The following is a 15,871-nucleotide window of genomic DNA, read 5'->3' on the forward strand; positions in this document are numbered from 1 at the left end:
TTCTCTCTTGCCTCCAGGGTCTGGGGTTCCTGAGGGCTGGCCTGAGCAGTAAAGACTGAAGCAAAGGCGGCATTCAGTAACTCTGCCTTCTCTGTATCCTTCGTCACCAGGGCACCCACCCCATTCAGCAAAGGGCCCACATTTTCCCTAGTCTTCCTCTTGCTGCTGATGTATTTGAAGAAGCCCTTCTTGTTGTCCTTGACRWCTCTHGCCAKATTTAATWCCAAAYRGGCCTTAGCCTTCCTCGTCGCATCCCTGCATACTCTGACAACATTCCTATATTCCTCCCAAGTGGCCATTTCTTTCCTATATCCTACGGCACAATGAGGCTGTGGAATCCTGCAAATAAACATTCTCAGCCCTTGTTGTTTTAGCTGGGCAGAGACAGAGAACCAAACTCATAAAATCATCCATAGTCTCAGACTGGGTGGGAACCCTACTCCATTTATGAGAAAAACGTTATCACAAACATCAGAATCACTTTTCCTCTTGAAAATGCTCAAACAGTACAAAAAAAAAAAATCAGTTACACAGAAGTCTTTCCTCACATATCAGTAGCTTTATTTATATCCACTTCAGAATTATACTTCATCTTACGAGGTAATCCATATSATCGCCCAGTACATTCAACTCAAGACTGCCCACTGAATGTTGCCTTATGGTGAAAGAAAGAGGGAGCTATCAAAGATCCTCTGAAATGCTGTAGTGGTGATGTGACTTAGTCTGTTTGCAATGATTTGGGTTATGGTCTTTTTCTTTCTACCTGTGCTTTTCTATGTCATTTTGGAAAGCTTAGGACCATTACATTAGAGCATAAGAATCAACAATGTTTGCTACTACTTACATTCTCTAGATTTGTTTCTGCATATGCAGAGCCAATAAAAAATAACTATTTTACCTACCTAAACTGATTTGATGTTCTGAATAACCAAACTTTTATTTTTATCTGGGTGGTCTCAGGATTTCTTTGTGTATGATACTTCTGCCACTTTATAGACTGTTTGGCCCAGTTGTAAGCTGGAAAGTTGGAGATTCAGTAACATAGCCTGAATTTGGATATTATAGGACCACCACTGCGTAACTGCATCATTGTTGCTATGGGGGATGCTGCCTCAACACACCCATTTCCCTCCTCTCTCCTGTGATGAAGAACCAATGAAGGTAACCTCTGTCCACTTATCGTCTGATCTTGTTATACTTAGAAAAACCCATTAAATTATATTTAGAGATCTTGTTATATTTTAGCAAAACAGAATCAGGGCTACAACTGCCTGTTATTGACCTTCTGAAGATAACTACCTACTTTGCCCACACCTTAGGTCAGCCCTATCAAATAAGCAAACGCAATCAGAATTTACAGTCATAGGAAACAGTTAAAACGAATAATGTATTTTACAGTGGGTGTTTGGAAAAACTTTCAAGAATGCAAGTGGTGACAAAACACCTATGGCATGCCAGCAGGCACTCTGTGTGACTCTGGGAAGGCTAGCAGATTGCAAACAAAGGCATCAAGGGACTAGCATTTTATAAAACAAAGTCAAGTTGACATATCTGAAATATAAAATGTGCACTGGTCCTGATAAGACGGCAAAAAGCCAAAGCATATAATATCACTGCTAGTATCTGATTTTTTTTTTCCAGAATGCAAGGGAAAACAGAAACAAAAGAAAATAAAACCAGTAAAAGATAAACTCCACACATTTTCCCAGATTCTGTAAGGAACCTTCTTTTCACTTTATCTGATTACACAGAAATGGAGGTTAGGACAGGCTAAAATTAAAATGAATAAATGAATAAATAAATAAATAACTGATGCTCTAGATTGGTGTTGCAATATGGAAAATGGAATACCTGAAATGTGTTCTTTATATAATTAATTGTGTTGTTAACACAATATTTGAATATTTTATTTTTATTTATTTTTTTAAATTTATTTTTTATGCAAGAAGAACATTGGAATCAAGATGTATGTCTAGATCCTTTTTTTAATCTTTTGTCAGAGTGGTGAGGCACAAAATAGCAAAAAATAAAGGGAATAAAAAATAGAAGCAACTATGAAATATAGATAGCTAGGTGTACAGTATAAAGTATCTGTAGAGCAATGCAGGGGGAACAAAATACATGACAACTTAGGAGATAAGTCTTGAATAATTGTGAGTAAATATTAAAATTCAGTAGTGGAGATCAGAGTCTAAGTTTATGGGGAATAAGATTCTTGACTTCTCATGTGTTGGGTTGCTCAGTTATATACTTTCTTTTGTTGTAAGCAATCACTTTCATTCATTCTGTTCAGCTAACATGATCACAGCCATGAGGAAGTCTAGTCTAGAAAACGGCCCTATATATTTTGAACAGATTTTTGGCCCAAATAATTTTAGAACCTTTATTCAGGCTACACCTAAGTGTCTCAGTGGGAGATAAAGTCATGCTTCATCTCGGAAATAGACAAATAGTTGTAACAAAGTACTCGACTTTTATGTCATAATAAAATTATCAAGCTCCATTTCAGGCCATATTTCATGCTACTACCAAACTGTTACAGAAAGCCACTCTACCAATGCTAGAAATAGTCTCATAATTTCTCGCCTATATTTATTCATGGTCCATTTTTATCCATTTGTTGTTATTGTTAAACTGCCATTGAGTTCTTTTCCCTCTTGGGCACTCACTTTGGAGTGTTGGCAAAGCACAATAGTATCTCGGAGGTGGTTTTGATCAGYTAAATGAGCCAAGTTTTCTTAATCTGGTTCTGTAAGACATATTTTGCATTTCTGCAACCATCGTATCACCCACTGCAAGTATTTACCTGTCTTTCTTGTCACAGCAGCTGTGGTACTGAAACATACTGCTAGGAGACTTCACATTAGATTATGTCAGCAGTTAATAAGTAAGGAAGGTGACATTTTTGTTCATAAATGTTTTTTCCCATTTCCTTGTGTCTCCTCTGTTCTATTTTTACCTGATTTATTTTTAAGGTCTTAACCACAGAGATCAGTCTGTATAGCCAGCTTACCACTTCTTTGTGGAAGAGCCTCTTGAATTTTGCTTGTTATACCATGAAATAAAACTCAGCATTCACTAATTACGATCTCTCTCATCTGAGGTCTTTGAATCAGGTTTACTGCCTATTTAAAACTAATTTATTTTGATGTAACTCAGGTTAGCCCTAGAATCAYGAAGGCAGCAAAGAAGGTATAGAAATAATATGAAGTCATGCAGAACACTGAATGTGAGAAGAAGCAGGTCACCAACTCCATGAGGGACAGAAAACTATGAAGAGAATGTATTTGTTGCCTTACTAAAGTAAGAGAAAAATAAAATGCATTACGTATAAATACACATATCTATATCTATCTATATATATACACATGGTCTTCAGTAACAATGCATCAAAAAAGCCAGATTTGTGTCCCTCATTAGTCTGATGGTGATATTTGGGAAACTAAACAAAATTTCCACATTTTGAAATCATACAATAATGTATCTCAATTTTCTCAAAAAACAAAATACACATAAAAAGAACAGAAGCTTTGAGCAAGAAATGACTTTTTTCAGTAAGGTCACCCTGTTGCAAATATAAATAACTGAAAATTAATTGTTTTCATAGATGATGGGAAGGAAAAACAAACATTTATAATAAATTAGCAATAATGATTATTTTTACAAATAGTTTTAAGCATTAGTGAAGTTCAGGAAGAACCACAGTGAAAAGAAGATATATGTACATGTATGTATATATGTGTGTGTGTGTGTATGCATGTATGTGTATGTGTGTGTATACATATGTCTATATATAAAAAATATATAGATGCACATGGAGAGAGGTGCTTGTATATATATATCTGTATATATCAATGTATATAAATGCACATATATATATGCACACACATGCACACACATTTACAGGCCTCATTACAGTCAGGTACTTAAGTAACCTTAACTTGCACATAAAAATCTAATTATCAGATGATTTTCATTTACTATATAGCATAACAAAAGGGAAATATAGCTAAAAAGATTATTAAAACAGTCAGTTACAATTTCAATCTTATGCACTGTTTCACAGATTAAGAAATGTCAGCATCTTGCTTCCCTGCATACAGTAGATGTAATGTAACATAAAATGGGATGCAGACAAGAAGCACCAGGAAAATAACAATGCAGACATCAAGTGATTATAAGCAGCTTCCTGAAAGAAACTTGGATTTGAACTGTATAAAAAAGAGATTAGCCTAATAGAGAATAGTCCAGTCTAGACTATTAACCATAAAAACTCTTGTATTTTTTAATCTTCTTATTTAAATCTAAACCAGACCAAGACATGCTAACCATATCCAGTTCTGGCATCTACCACACTGAATATTTGCAGTGGGCTTTTTAACAGTAGCTTTTTAATAAAAATACTGCTTTTAGTTTAGAGATCTCTTAACAAAAATGATATAACACCACTGCCTGATTTCCTGGAAAGAGTTGCCTATGATACAGCAAAAAGTCATATTTGCTAATTAATTTGGACATCTAAGYGTTTTCAATATAAACATTAAATGACTTTCATCTTGCCTCAGCAACTTTCTTGCTAATGTTCTCTTATTTATTCATTTTCTTAAGTAAATGAAGATCAAGTGGAATGGCAATATTTATTCTTAATTCAAATACTGAATAAGAATTACTATGAATTAGCATTCATTTTCATGTTATGATGATAAAAAGAAAAAGAAAAAGAAAAAGAATTTTAAGATTGTCAACTCTTAATTAGGTATCTAAAATTTTACATTAATTTTCCTCTCATATTTAATTGGATTAATACAATACTTCATCTATTGGGTAGAAGAAGGTTTCTCACAAATATTCAAAGCTTAAAAGCCAAATTATATTAGAATATTCGTACCAAAAGTACGTGATAAGACAAAATTTAACAGTTAGACACTGGGAGGTGATTATGGTCAGGAAATTCAGGTAAATATAGAAAGATAGGTATCCACTGAATCATATGGAGATGTTAGATATGCCCAGAAGAATACAAGTAGTATTTTTTCTGAGCAAAGCTCAAAATAATATATTCTCTCACTTAAGTATGACTATTTTCTGAAAGCCTGTTCATATTCTCATTTGAAGAGAATGGTTGTTATTTATTTGGTTGGTTGTTTTCTTAGGTAATGTGCTTCATATTTATAGCATCTAGACCAAACTGCATCTTTAGATGATGCATTTAAAAATAAATAAATGTACACAGTAAAATAAACAAACAGACATCTTTTTCTGTCTGTGTGGATACAGAAGAGTTTTATCCATGAACTGAAGAGGAAAATTTGACCTGATAGAAGCAGAAGTCTAGGCATTAATCAGTGAAAAGAAATTTAAAAAGTTCACTTTGCAAAGAGAGCTATCCAGAAATTTGTCATACTTGCCAATGAAGTATTGTTAACAGTATCTTCCCAACGGTCCACAAATTAATGTGTTTTGAAAAAAAAAAAACAATGGCTTTTAGGTTAATGTTATGGTTGTGTAACATATTTTAACTCAGTAGAGTTACTATCTCAAAAACTATAAAGCAATTTAAGTACCCTCTATGCCACAGTGAAAGGATGAGAGGCAAGAGGCAATGGATATAACTGGAACGTGGGCACTTCTCAGCAGATATAAGGAATGTGGGTTGTGTGGGCAGGCAATGGAAGAGGTGGCCCAGAGAAGTAGTGGAATTTCCCCTCTTGGAGATAAAACTCTGGTGACCCTGAGCAACCTAATCTAATTTCAAAATTGGCTTTGCTGCTTAGCGTGAGGGTTTGGACTAGATGACATCCTGAGGTCCCTTGCAGGCTAACTTGTTCTATGGTTCTACATGAAGAAATCTGAAAATATTTTCCTTAAACACCCATCCTAAAAGAACATGAGCAGAAAGAGATTCTACTGTCCTCAAGGTTTTATTTTCAGAGAGCCCTAAAATGAGTTTTTCAGAAGTGCTTTGTTGTTTTTTTGTAAATATGTGTGTTTGCATGTGTACGTACACACACAGAGTGTACGCAGGCACAATGCTACATTGAGGAATACTGTGCACCCATTATCAGTATAGATATACACCAAAATCAAAAGTAAGGAAATGACGAATCTAAGTTTGCCTATGAAACCCTTCATGTGTTTGAATTATTCATATATGAATGAATTACACAGCCTGTCATAATCACACATTTACCCCCTCAGGTAAATTTTAGGGAAGGAGATATCTGATTTGTTTGTTAATTTTTAAACCATCATTTTCAGTATCTTCTAAATGTTGCTTTAAATAAGAAAGTGTGTCTTTCCTGATAAGCTTTTCTGTGACGCTTATCCGCGTAATATCTGAACACCTCATGAAAAACTTAATTGATACTTCTTCAAAGAACAGAATTCCAATCAATGCAATCTTCTACTTTGAGGAAAAACTAGTGCTAAGAAATCTAAAAATTTTCCTTTTCTAATATTTCTTCTCCTCCAAAACACTTACAGTCATGAGTTGTCATAGGCTGTCTATGTAATTGTTGCTACATGATGTAATTATCAAGAAGAGATGCAATTATTAAAAAGACCTACCAGGAAGTATTTAACTCTGTTCCTCAGAAACTGTCAGAGTAATATATTGAATGAGCAGGAACAGTGACCAATGTGTTTCTTAGTGGCATGATTAATACAAACCCATCCACACAGCTTATGCAACCTGYTGAGCAAATGCCCTTTATTCCCTGGGGATGCAAGGACTCTGGATCCTATTTAAAAATATTCCACCAGAGAAGAAATTCAGCAATGAAATTAAAATGAGTTCAACCATGAATTGATTAAATTTACTAGAATAAATGTACTCAGTCCTGCCTTTGGAGCATATTTATTCAATGGACAATTGCCATTTAGCAATGTGCTCTAGAGAAAAAAGAAGCCCATTTAGTTAATGAATTGCATGTGAGTTCAGCATCTTGAGGAAGAAATTTATCACAATGCGTAAGATTACTGCACAGCAGAGCACAGTATTCATAGGGAGTGTGTTAATACTGTTTATTTTAGATGATTAGCATCTAGTGCCTATCACCATAAGAAAACATATCTTCTTTTTATGGCTGTTCAGCAAACTATAGCCTCCTTGACGGTGAGCTACAGGAGTCCTGCAATTCCTCATTCCAAAAATCTGACTGAGAAGCCAAACTCCTTTAGGACCTGGGCGTGCTGAACTAGAGAATGCCATCTTCAGGGAAGGGATTAATCACCCTCCTCTCTACCACCACAAATTCCTACTATCATCACACCCTTACATGTTCAGCTCAATCAAGTACAAAAACATAAAGCATTTGATAATTAAATAATAAATAAAACCCCTGCCATTTTTTTAAAGAAAGAAATAGAATGAAAATGAATACATTTCCACATGGAAAATCACATGCCCCTGGTTCAATGAGCTTATTCATCAGTTTTCTCGCACATTCAGCTTTCTTCTTTCTAACCAAGTATCACTAGAAACTAAGTCTAAGGACTTTTTTTTCTTTTTTTATATATACACTACCACCTGCATTATTTATCTCATAAAACTTGAGTAGGAAATTTTTGTTAAATACTACCCTAGAATTAAGCAGGTACATTATTCCTGATAGCATTTTTGTTATCAGAAAAGGGTGTTCCATACTTAAATACTATATTTATTTAGAGAGGAAAACATATCAAATATAGAACCTAATAAACAACTTTACAATATCCTTTCTTAATATAAATATAAYGGATATCAGTTTAAGTGTGAAAATGGCTTAAAATGACCAACTCAGGTAACAAGAGGTCACAGAAACTATTAGATAATTTTTCAAGCACACTTTTTTTGTATGTTGGACACTCTGAAATGTACCACACTGGTACTCAATACCATTTTTGTCTGGTTTAACAGCCATCTACATAATCATCAAGTATAATGTGGCACTGATCAACGCGTACAGTGATTGATGGGTGGTAAGTTGTAATGGCAAGCTGGGAACATAGAAATCAAGAGGAAACTGGAGAACATGCAGCCTTTGAGTGAGATCCAGCTAAACCACATCTCATGTTTTATACATCAACAGGTCAGTATCCTTAGATGGATACTCAATCACAAACATTTGTAGATCATAACAAATGTTTTGCAAGCAAATGTACAGATTATCCATGCATGCCTTGAGCTAATTGGCTATCAGCTCACAGTAACATATATTCAGATAGACATCTGGAATTATATACTCTTTTTCTACTTTTATTACTAAACAGCTCCTCACACAGAGGAGGATATGATATTAATTCCCCCAACCATTATTTGTTCTTAAAATTAGAGGATTTATAGCCTCTAACATTTAACTGAAGTTAGTAACAGTTTGTCAGAATATGTATGTTTTTAAGGTACTCAAATTTTAGGTAAGCAGGATGTAAAAGGTAAAAGTACATTTAGAGTACTCAGTATTTTAACCATTCATCCTTACCATCACAAGTTGGGAGAGGGTGACTCCACCAGTGATTTTTTTCACATAGCAAAGGCTCTTCATGACTCAGCCTATAACCTGGATCACAACTAAATGAGACAGTGGAACCTATAGAGAAGTCATGTCCATAACGACGTCCATGCACTGGTATGCCAGGATCCAAGCAAGAGTAAGTATTAACAGTCACACCTGGATAAAAAGAAAAGAAAAGAAAAGAAAAGAAAAGAAAAGAAAAGAAAAGAAAAGAAAAGAAAAGAAAAGAAAAGAAAAGAAAAGAAAGAAAAGAGAAAAGAAAAGAGAAAAGAGAGAGAAAAATAAACAAACAAACTCTAGATATTTCTAATTTAAGCAACTTCTCTGTGCTGAAAGAAGAAAAAAAAAGGTTCAATATTGGATCCTTTCAGTAAGTTATATTATGCTTCTCTGTGTTACTGTATATACAGAAAAATTGGAAAGGACCTTATAGATAATGAATTGCATCCTGCTGCTATTGCAGCCAAAAACATCACATTGTTTACCATGGCCATGATGATAGCCATCTCTCATACTTCAAAATGGATGAGAACTTAACTAAACCATCAGTTCTCCAAAACGTACAAGACGATATCAATGGAAGTATATAGGTGAGGGCTAGGACAGTAAAGAATTTAGAACTAATTTTCTGAGATAAACTGCCAGCACTTTGAAATACTGCTTCACATGACATTTACTGGAGTTTCCAGTAACTCTAACAGCCCAAATATTATGTGAMTAAAGTAATCTCCACATATACTGCATTTATTATCCTTATCATTAGTGGTCAGGAATAGTGTAAAATGGTCATAAATGACGCAAAAATTAAGAAGATATGAGAATTCCCTGGTGGTAGTCCCAACAGGCATGAGAATCAAACAAAAAATAGATAGAAAACAATGTGGTCACGACCTTTACTAACAGATTAGACAGTGATTTCAAAACTGTTATTTCACATGAAAATGTGACCCATTAAAACAAAAGATATATTTAGAAACACAAAAAGTAAAGGGTCTGATCATATATCAACATATATGATTTTAATAAAATTCAAAAAGATATGATATTTTATGTATACTTTCTACAGTATGCTACATATTACTGCAATAATTTTTATATATCAGAATTATAACAAATAAATCATACATGCAGCTTTTTAGATACCAAAAAATCCATAATCAAGCAATTCAGTAGTTTGATTTTCAGCTGATTAGTGTAAATTGCATTTCTTATTAACTTAAGTGAGAGCTGTAGGAACATCAATCAGGCCAGTAATTCAGGTGTTTGCCATAGATTTTCATAATCTTACTGATTTTATGCAGTTTTACACATACAAGAATGCATTGTGCCAACTGCATAAAAGATAAGAATAATGAGGCAACATAGGAGCAACATCCAGAAGAACTGCATTTGTTACCAATTGCCATCTTTTGATTCTTAAAGCATGGAGCACAAAAGCAATGACATTAGACTATAAGAGAAATTTCTGATCATTGTTTTGCAGTTTAACATCACCAAATCTTTTTCAGCCGGAGAAATGGAAGGTCTGATTCAGGAATTTACTGTAGAAGAGACCTGTACATCTTTATATATATATTTATGACTATAGCAAGCAGAGATGGGGAAATCAAATCATACAGTTCAGAATGACTTACTTTCATAGTGAATCTTGAATCCATTGTTGGAACGACTGTTGTCAGTTGTAAAGAGAAGATAAATGAAATTGCTACTACTAAAGAGGAACTGTGGGACCTGTGTACCATTGTAAGATCCCAGAAGTGGCGATAATAGATTTGGTCCATCGTGAACTTCCAAAACATCATAATTGAGTTCTGTCTGAAATCTAGAATTGAGGAAATACACACACACACAAATATAAGAAACAGTTAAAACAAACTCAGCAAACATAAAAACTATGCCATATATTTAAAACCATGCTCATTTTCTGATCAGGTTCTTTGAACTATTTCTCTACATAATACCCACAACACTAATATAATATATTATATAATGTAATTAATATAATAATAGAATTTTAATTAAGTGCTCTAGTAAGATGATGAATAAGTTTCAGCTTCCTGGGATGTTTTGTATTACAGGAAAGAAAAGCAAGAAAACCATGGCTTGCTAGCATAGATTAATACTACCTTTATTTATTATTTTATAGCACAATATAATTTACCAGTGTCTTTTTGGAAAAATTAAGTAAAAGATAAAAGGGACATGTTGATATGTTGCTTCATTACATCAATTCTATTTGGCACAAATATCATGAAAGTACTTTATATTATCAAAGAATCCTACTCTGAATGTTTACCCTCAAAATCTATAAGCAGGTGTGTAATTACTTAACTCCTCTCTGAGACTCCAAAAACTTGTTCCAGTTGAGGAACTTGTTTGGTCTAAAGTAGTGGTAGAAGTAATAGCAAAACAAAAAAACAAACAAACAAACAAAACAACAAAAAAAAAAGGAGAAAAAATAATGTCTTTAGAAAACTCTGCAAAGGGAAATGTCCCTTTACAGAAAGCATCTGTGTTGTCTTTATCAGGGAAAAGCAGTGTGTGACAGCACTACTAGATACCTCCTTGCTCTTCTTGTTTTACATGGTATCAGTAAGCCCAAACTGTTTGGCATCTGCTTTTGTCTGAGTGTTTTCTCTCTCTCTTGCTATGACAGATCTTGCATCAATCACACTGCTTTAATGGACTCTCAGATGGATTATTGAAAAACACTTCCAGCATTAAAAGGAAATAATTAACAGCAGGACACTATAAATACCCTTCAGATGTTCCTAACTCTCTCTCCAATTCAGTTAGATGGCTAATTCAGTTTTGTGAAATCCATTCAAGGAAGTATATGACTAATGCCAAGGTACGGAAGAATTCAATATTCCAGCATTTATGTCCCACAAGTCTGAGCCTAAAGATCTAAAGGAATTGGGCAAAGAAGAGAAGCCCCATTAAAACTCCAAAACGTGTTTTCTTTTATCCCTGTCCTGTTTATATAAAATAATATAGAAAAAGACCACAGAAACAAAATAATAGGGAGTTACAGAGAGAAAGCATCATGAGCCCAGAAGCAGGAGAGCTGAAAGTTTCTTTTTTTGCTTTTTTTCTTCTTTTGCATCAAGGTCACAATGATATATGTGTTGCTGAAATGTTGAAGAACTAGGCAGCAACTTGTTTCTTCCAGTAATTTTTGTTTTTCTCACTAATCCATACAAAGCAGAAGTAATCTTAGAAACACCTCAATTTGTCTTTCTTTGCTTTCTTAGTTCCCTTATCAAAAGCATACTTAAGACAGAAAGTGTCTAAAAATGCATCTGCCTGGGCATCTCCTCATAAATGAAAAGGTAACTATCAGTTCAGGGAAGACATAATGAAATTAAGCAGAGTCTCCAAAGACAAGARTGATAACATAAATTCCCTCATGAGTAAATGTTGCTTAAAGAATACATACAACAAACAACACAAACAGCAGAAAAATAAGGTGATGAGAAAGAATAAGCAAGCAATCAAAAAAAGAGGGGATAGTTTTTAATGAGAGGGGCTGAAAGAGCTGTGAAGAAGGGATTAAGTACTATGCCTTTGTTTGGTTATTTGTCTCAGAAAAGTGATCAATTTAAATTTAGTTTGTATAGTCATGCTCATATCATTTTCTCATTGAACATCTTTCCACTTGATGATCGGCCTGGCTATCTGATAATTTCCATATTACCTGGCTAGTCTCTGGTGCATTGCGGATTGATGACGAAATTGAATAAGAAATCGTTTGGGCTCCTGACAGAGCAATGTTCTTCCCTACTGAATTAGCCACTATTCTTAAATTAACCTGGATGGCGTCATTACTATGTGTGGTCCATTCTCACAGAGGACGCACAAGCATTCAGTCAACCAGACAGGAGTGAAACAAACTTCACCACAGGAGGAGACAGTATTTTTTTTTAATCTTATTTGTACAGATGTAGTAATTTTAATATTTAGAACATGCATCTTTGCTTCTAAGAGACAGCCTATCAGCTTGGCGCAGTGTCGGGATTTGAGCAGAACACCCCACCTCACAGCGTGTTCTCATTAGTCAAATGTGACTAGTACTCCAATCAGCAGTTTGATGATTAACATTCCTAGCATTTAAATACTCATAATTAGGCTTCACGATAAACAATCCATTACAATGAAGAATGGCACTCACATTTCTCCCTTCTACCATTTCATCTCAGCCTGTGCAGATAGTGACTTAAAAACAAAAATAAATCCAACAGAAAGTCATAACTGTATAACAGGACTAAACTTCAGACTACTCATTCACAGTCACAAAACAAAATCTGAGCAGATCCACAGGGAAAACCTGAAAGTACCCAAAAGAAAAATTAATACCTTTAGCTCTGTCTGCAGATCTGTTTTTTCTTTTTTTACTAAGTCACTGGTTCCATGGCACAGAAACACCTCAGCATATAGACATCAAATGCAATAGTTTGCCCATATGCAATGTCACAAAGGASAAGGTGCAGGAAGATGGGAGATATGAAGCGAACGGAAATTACTGTGCAAGTGATAAACTGAAAAGTAAGACTAAGATAGCATTCTGCAGGAAACCTGTACTCACTGTTCCAAAAAATCAAAAAAGAAAGAATTTAAAGGTTCCAGACATGTATGAAAAAAGTTTTTCCCTGACAGAGACAGAAAAATTTATTTCAAAAAACTACATATATCAATTGGAATTCTTAGTATTTGCACAAAGAAAGGCTGGAAATAGTGTTTCTCATTGTTTCTTTTTGAGGACAAAGGTGAAATGGACTCAGAAAAGGCTGAGGTACTCAAGGCCTTCTTTGCCTCAGTCTTTATTGCTATGACCAGCCCTCAGGAATCCCAGACCCTGGAGACCAGGGAGAAAGGAAGACTTTCCCTTGGTCAAGGAGGATGAGGTTAGGGATCACTGGACATACACAAGCCTCGACAGGCTGGAGAGATGGGCAGAGGGGAACCTCACAAAATTCAACAAAAGGAAGTGCAGGGTCATGCATCCAGGGTGGAATAATCCCCTCCGTGTACCAGTACAGTCTGGAGGCTGACCTAATGGAAAGCAGCTCTGCAGAGATGGACCTGGGGGTTCTAGTGAACTGCAGGTTGAACACGAGCCAGCAACATGCCCTTGCAGCAAAAAAGGCCAAGGGTATCCTGGGGTGCATCAGGAAGAGTGTTGCCAGCAGGTCAAGGGGAATGATCCTTCCCCTCTACTCAGCCCTGATGAGGCCACATCTGGAGTACTGCGTCCAGTTCTGGGCTCCCCAGTACAAGACAGACATCAACATACTGCAGCGAGTCCAGCACAGGGCCACTAAGATGATTAAAGGATTGAAGAATCTCTCATATGAGGAGAGGCTGAAAGAGCTGGGCCTGTTTAGCCTGGAGAAGAGAAAGCTCAGGGGGGATCTTACCAATGTGTACAGGGGAGGGTGTAAAGAAGACAGAGCCAGACACTTCTCAGTGGCACCCAGGGACAGGATGAGAGGCAAAAAGCACAAACTGAAATACAGGAAGTTCCACCTGATTCTAAGGAATTTTTTTTTTTTTTTTTTACTGTGAGGGTGGTGAGACACTGAAACAGGTTGCCCAGAGAGGTTGTGGAGTCTCCATCCTTGCAGATATTCAAAAACTGTCTGGACAGGGTCCTGGGCAACCTGCTTTAGGTGACCCTGCTTGAGCAGGGGGATTGGACTAGATGACCTCCTGAGGTCCCTTCCAACCTCAACCATTCTGTGATTCTATGAAATGTAAAAAGCTGGATCAAATATGAGTTTAAATTTTTTTAATCAAAAGAGAAAGCAATTTGGCTGTAATTTTAAAGGTGTATATTTTAACAAAATTTACTTTCTATCCTGAGAAAAGCCAGCYGAAGTTTCACAAGCAGAGAGAGTGGAACAGTCAGACTACAAGTCTTTAAAGAGAAGCTATTACATCCATTTTTCAGACTGTGAATTTAAGTTTTGTAAAAAMAAACAAACAAACAAAAAAAACCCTCACCAACCTCTAAGTAAAAACATTACATTAATATTTTACAGAATGYTTTTGTTTTACTGCACTATGAATATTTATTTCACTATTAAGCTTATGTAGTAACTTTTTTTACATCCAAACAGATAACTGTATATCTAAGTGTATGTGTAAGAATGTATATAGAAATATTTTTATACAYATTCATGTATAGAAATACATAAACACATCTATATGTAAATAGAGCCCCTCTGTATTCACCTTGCTGCATCTCACCAATAGGCATATCAGTCCGACTTATGGCAAGTGACAAGAGTGTCAAGAATGAGCAGTGATGGAAAAAGATGGAAAGAAAAAGYGTGATAATGAGATTAGGTTATAAAGAGAACAAGAGTTCTTTCCATCAGCTGAAGAGAGCACATCTTGTTCTTACTTCTTTTCCTTACAGGAATAATAAAAATTGTGCAATTTTAGGAAAAGATGTTAATACACGACAAATAAAATGCATATGCAGGAGAGGGTCAGATTTAATGAAGTTCAGGCACAAAGGAAGAAATTGCAGCTGATTTAGAATTTTGAAAAAAAAAAAAGGTAAAAGTTCCTCAGTTTGAAAATACTCTGCAGATTGAAACTTTAGTTCAAAATGAAATGCTGAATTAAAAATTAATTATTTGGAATGATCGGATAATTTATTTTCTTTTCACAGACATGAATTAACAGAAGTTCCAAAATATTTTATTTTTTATTCTGATTTACAAGAGGAGGAATAAATTAATTATCTTCCTTAATTTTGAACTAATATGAGTTTGCTGGATTTCTGCAGGAGGAAATTATTCACTTCTCTTTTGYATATTAATTGGTAATTAATTACAAATCAATAATTAGTAAGTTTTCATTTTAAGTTGATAAACAGCATTAGTGAAAGTGGAAGACTACTTTCATTTGATGCTAACGATGTGAAATAGATTTAAAGTATCTGTATTACCTGTCCACTGATCTTATATAATATCGTTTCATGATATTAATATAGTGTAAACTATAGTATTAGAAGAAGTTTTAAACAGCATTTTATCGCAATGAGAAATTTTGCTAAGAGAAAATGATAAATTTCATGCCATGCGAAAAAAGCAACTTTCGAATTATATTAACATGAAGCAATATCTTCTCTTCAGATTGACTGTGACCAGGAGTAGTCAAAACAGCAACTGAAAGGTACTTTCATGATATTTGAGCACTATAACTTCAATTATCACAGCTTATTTTTTCCTGGATCATCATCTAATTTATTAGCAATTTAACAGTTAACTATACAACAATTAACAGGAAGAATATAGAACATACTTGAAAATATGTAGAACATATAGCATTTTTGAATTAAATTTTATATTTTTCTTTCCGTTAAGAAG

At 34.8% G+C, this 15,871-nt stretch overlaps 1 protein-coding gene across 1 annotated transcript in view; it reads right to left on the reverse strand.

Annotated features, from left to right (window-relative positions):
- The window catches only part of LOC112974075 (CUB and sushi domain-containing protein 3), a gene marked incomplete at its 3' end in the record, with an annotated part of 516,764 nt that overhangs the window by 239,401 nt on the left and 261,492 nt on the right, over nucleotides 1-15,871 (reverse strand). The window contains exons 16-17 of the mRNA XM_026082659.1: nucleotides 10,127-10,314; nucleotides 8,460-8,648 (exon numbers count right to left, since the gene is read on the reverse strand). Of these exons, the coding sequence (XP_025938444.1) occupies nucleotides 8,460-8,648; nucleotides 10,127-10,314 (377 nt within the window). The remainder of the gene's footprint in view (nucleotides 1-8,459; nucleotides 8,649-10,126; nucleotides 10,315-15,871) is intronic.

This window comes from Apteryx rowi, unplaced genomic scaffold (genome assembly GCF_003343035.1).
Source record: "Apteryx rowi isolate R43461 unplaced genomic scaffold, aptRow1 scaffold_589, whole genome shotgun sequence".
Taxonomy (NCBI): Eukaryota; Metazoa; Chordata; class Aves; order Apterygiformes; family Apterygidae; genus Apteryx; species Apteryx rowi.